The sequence below is a fragment of the Zeus faber genome (assembly GCF_960531495.2).
Source record: "Zeus faber genome assembly, chromosome: 19".
Lineage (NCBI taxonomy): Eukaryota > Metazoa > Chordata > Actinopteri > Zeiformes > Zeidae > Zeus > Zeus faber.
The window spans coordinates 15308806-15313708 of record NC_137206.1 but is presented as its reverse complement, the minus strand read 5'-3'; the positions used below and the strand labels follow the sequence as shown (position 1 = coordinate 15313708).

The 4903-nt window shown below is 51.9% G+C and overlaps 1 protein-coding gene across 1 annotated transcript; it reads right to left on the bottom strand.

Annotated features, from left to right (window-relative positions):
• Positions 1-255: 255 nt before the first annotated feature.
• skida1 (SKI/DACH domain containing 1) lies at positions 256-2607 on the bottom strand (the record flags this gene model as incomplete). The annotated part of the gene is made up of 1 exon (XM_080020385.1): positions 256-2607. The coding sequence occupies one exon, from the start codon at positions 2605-2607 to the stop codon at positions 256-258; it is 2352 nt and encodes a 783-aa protein (XP_079876511.1).
• Between the last annotated feature and the right edge of the window lie 2296 nt (positions 2608-4903).

The window sequence follows — 4903 nt, the reverse complement described above, 5'->3', positions numbered from 1 at the left end:
TGAGTTCAGCAATAAACGGGTAAACACGCCTGGAAATCCGCAGCTTATGAGAAGAAGTTTTCAGCATAAATCCAAATCAGTGCCTCGCAGTCCCGTGGATATGGGAGTCTCCGGAATTGGGCGATATTCTTGGGCACAATCCGGAAAGTTAAATCCATTAAAAAAAAAAAAAAAAAGAAAATAGGCTAATGGAGGGAGGGAGGGAGGGGGTGGAATAAGACAACTAGTGGGCTTCTGTCTGAGGACCCTGCGTCTTCAGCATTTCCTGGTTCTGGCAGCGGGTGGGGGAGGGAGAGGCAGGCCGCCCGGCTGCCACCTCCACACGGGGTGGGACGGAGGGGGCGGCCCGGCGGCCCCCAGCGAGTTCATGGAGTAAGCGGGGCACAGATCACCGTCGCTGCCCACAACCAGCGACGGTGGGGAGGGGAAATTCGCCATGAAGCTGAAGGCCTTTCTCGCGGGCGTCGCGATATTGCAGATCGGGCGTTTACGTTTGCTCGCGCCGGTTAAATCCTCCGTAAATCCGTCCGAAACCTCCGCCGCGCCCGTGGCCGTGGGGCGAAAGCACGGGTCCTTGTCACCTTTGGACACGTTGTGTCTGGCTGGCGGCCGAGAAATTCTGTTTTTTTTTCCATGCACCGTTTGCGTCCGGGGGGGTTTCCTGGCCGGCGCGCCGCTCTCCCAGTCCCTTTCCCTCGAACGGGGAGTGTCTTGCGGGGCCCCGCATTCCTGGAGGCCGGTCGGGGAGCCCGGGGTGGGAGCGGCGCTCTCTGTGGCTTCACCAAAATAGTCCCCCGGTTTGAGGTCGTCACTGCTGCCGTCTCCTCGGTCTCCTTTGCACTGGAACACAGAGGCCTGGCTCCAGTACTCGTACTCGTCGTAGCTATCCTCCACTTTAACTTTCACGCTGTGGAAGTTGGGATGGGACGCTTTGGCTGGCGTCCTGTCCCCGTCCGAGTGGAGGCCCGACCCCGAAGGCTCGTCGGCCTCGGTCTTAACCGTCCTGAGGGGGGAGGGTTGCTGCCTCGGGTTATTCGTGGCTTTCGCTCCGTTCCTGGCGTCCGCGGGGTGGTTCTCCCTGGGTTTTGGGGGCTTGCAGTCTTTCTCCTGTTCGCAGTTCGAGCCCTGCGGTGTCGGCGGGGATTTGTGTGCGGGGCCCCTGCGTGGTGGGAACGCTTTATTCCGGCTCAGGCACAAGGCTGCATCAACAGGGTCCGGGGTCTTTGGTCCGAGCGCCTCCGACACCTTCTCCTTCCTCGGTTCAGTCAATAAGTTCTCCGTCGCACAGAATGTGGGTGACTGTAACACCGACTCACCCTTATCGCGTTTATTAAAGTCCGTCCCAAAAGTATCCCCGTGGCCCGGCGGGGGCTGCTTTTCTTGTTGGTGGTTATAGTGAAAAGTTGGCTGCAGAACCAAGGGGGTCTTACCGGTGAAGGATTTTGTGAGGGATGCGACGCGGGCCCGTCTGTAGCGGATGCTCTGGACCGAGACCTGGCTGGACACCGAGCTGGAGTCCGACTGGGTCGAGCTCTCCTCGTCCGAGCTGACCTCCGAGCTCTCCGACGGGCTGTCATCCTCGTCCTCCTCGTCCGAGCTGCCAGAGTTGCTGCTAGTGGAGATACTAGACCCGAAGTCGGAGTCGTTGTTGGCCCGGTCGGAGTAGGTGCTGGACTCGGTGTCGCTGCTGTAACTCTCGTGGAAAATGGACTGTTGGTGGTGGTGGTGGTGGTGGTGGTTGTGGGGTCTCGTGTCCAGGTAGAAATCGTGTCCCAGGTGGAAGGCGTTGAGGGTCCCGGCGGATTTGGGCTTGCTGCAGCACTTGGGCTGCACCAGCAGCACCGGGGGGTGGTGTGTGTGTCTGCTCCTGCCGCCCCCCCCGCGCCTCCTCTTCCTTTTGTGCGCCGGGTCCCTCTCTGCAGCCGACAGCCTGGACTCCATGGCGGACTGGAACACCACCGGCTGCCGGTGCACCGCGCTCCTGCAGAACGCATTTCTCTGCTTGAAGGCGACGCAATTTCCTGCGACTTGCGCTGTTTCATAGTTTTTAAAGGCTTTGCAATTTGGTTTCGCCGCCGAATGGTGGTTCCGGCTCTGCGGTCTGCTGTAAAACTGAGGTAGTTTGGAGTCGGGTAGCAGTGCGGCGTCCCTCCGGCTCGGGAGCGACAGGGTCTGGGGGACGCCGTGCAAACTGAACCAAACTTTGTCTCGCCACAACTCGGCGTGCTTCTCCGCGCGGAGGAGACCCTCGTGTGCGTGTGCGTCCCCCGGGGAACGAGCCCTCGCCTTCCTTTTGTTGGATTTCAGCACGCGCTCCGTCTTGCAGGAGACGTACAGAGCCTCCACGTCCTCGCGAGAGATGAGCGTGCATTTGGCTGCGTGGAAGGCGATCGAATTGATCGCTTTGAGCTTCCGCAGCTCCTCCAGGTCGCAGTGGTGCTTCTTCACGTTCAGGTGGTCCATCCGCTTGTGCACGGTGGTGCGGGGGATATTCTTCAGGAGGTCGGTGAAGACCTGAGACAAAGCGAACATTTGTTTCCCCTGGATGACCAGGTATCCCAATTTCACTCCCTGCATTTCCTCAAAGCCACATTCCAGGTCTCCCATGTTTTTATTAATCCATCCGAATGTCTTTTTCCATGTATTCCTCTCAGTTCATTGCCCCTTGCTAGTTGGAAAATAGGGACAGCCAATGCATTTTTATTGGATGCACAACTCAAGCCATTTTCTGGTCAGCCGGTCGCTATAATGACAATGCACCAGAAGAACCGTCCACGCCACTGCAAAACTTTGACATCTATAGTTAAAAGGAGCTCGTGTTGGACGTGTTGAATGAGCCGGCGGCATGCACTCCTTGTCCCCGGCCCTTGGTCGAGGTCGGCATGGTGGAGGAATGCGGCGGATGTGTCCACCAAGCCGGCTTGATGCCTGTCTGCTCTCCCCTATACCTGCCGGTTCCACTCCCCTCTGGTCGAGAGCAGGACGAGGGGTAGGTGTACAACACTGCCACTGCGAGAGGGATGAAATAGCAGAGAGAGAGAGAGAGAGAGAGAGAGAGAGAGAGAGAGAGAGAGAGAGAGAGAGAGAGAGAGAGAGAGAGAGAGAGAGAGAGACGGTGGGGGGGTTAAGCAGAGAGGGAGGGAGAAAGTGGATGAGGGAGCGGAGGGAAAGAGAGACAGAGTCAGAGGGAAAGAATAAGAGCTAAAAAAAATGCAGCTGCTATGCTTTGCTTGCTGGGTGAGCCACAAATAAAATGACATGAGGGGAGGTGCACCAGTCTGGAGACACCTTCATCAATTAATGCCTTGGGAGTCGACGCCCATTGGACGGCGCTGACAGGTGATGCAATAAAAATGGATACCCCCCCCCCACCCTTTGTACCACCCTCCCCTGCATTCACCATAGTTTACAATTGTTCCCCTAATATAATTTGACCAACAAAGACCTATACTGATATTATCATCCATGCAGTATTGGCCAAGGGTTGGAATAATATAGACGCGTTACATATAGGCTACCCATTGCTTATTTCAGACGGTTTGAGTGCGGCTTGAACAAAGACATTTGCTTTTTCTACCTGCATGGAGGTCTGTTTCTTATCCAACAGTGGCCACTGGCTCGAAACAACTGCTTTTGTGTTGTGTGAAACCGCTCCGTCGGGTTTTATATATATATATATATATATATATATATATATATATATATATATATATATATATATATATATATATATATATATATAAAACCTATATATATATATATAAATATATATATATAGAGTTACTATCAATTCTAAAGACCTACATTCTCAGTTTATATCGTGTGTATGTGTGTGTGTGTGTGTATTCTGTATAAATGTATAAGGGTAAAACATATCGAGTGAATGGGCTGCAGACTATTGGTTTTTACGGGTTATATTGCTACTAAAATGGGCGACTTCCATTTCTGTATGGTGCCGGATATACACCCCCCCAAAAAAAAAAAAAAACCGACGTGCGATACTCCATCGTGTGGATTTAGATCCTGAGGGGCCACTGCGCGGTCCTGAGCGCCGTGCCCGGTTTTCACCATGCAGGCTTTACAACACGGAGGCAACGTGACGAGTGATTAGACAGGGTGAGACTCGTGTTTTCACGTGCTGGAAAAAGTGCACAGTCAGGGCTGCTATTCCCAGAGCATCCCACTGCACTAACAACTAAATATGAATACAGTGCGTATGCGTGTGCGCGTGCGTGTGCGTATTGACACACACCGCATAAATATGCTCTTATTTATTATAATTGTTTAATTACATGATTGAGGACCAGATAAATCAACAATGAGCACGGTGGAATTCTAGAGCCGGCGACGAAAAAAAGACTTGAAAGTAATTTCGCGGTTTTATGGTAGATCACAAAACTTAAATAAAAAAAACAATTTCCTCAATTGATACATTTCCTATTTTTTGCATATGCGTCATTTTCTGCACATGTTCATTAATTCCCAAATTAGAATAGGCTGTATTCTATTATGTGCTACGCTTTCAACACACACACGCGCGCGCGCGCGCACACGCACAATCACGTATACGACACACACACACACGTCTCACACACACACACACACACACACACATACACACACACACACACACACACACACACACACACACACACACACACACACGTCTATGTGCAAAATCCCCCGCATACACTCACGCACCCGCGCTACAGGCGCGCCGTTAAAAACAAGAACGGGGAACACGAATTTATCACATACAACAATTTCCAAATAATATATATTAGTTGGGGTATATTTCTTTATAATTGGTAAAGTACATAATAATTGTTAAAATAATTGTAAAGAAATGTTAAAATATAGTCAAGATGGAATGCTGTCACAAAAATGTGTTTTGCCTAAAGAT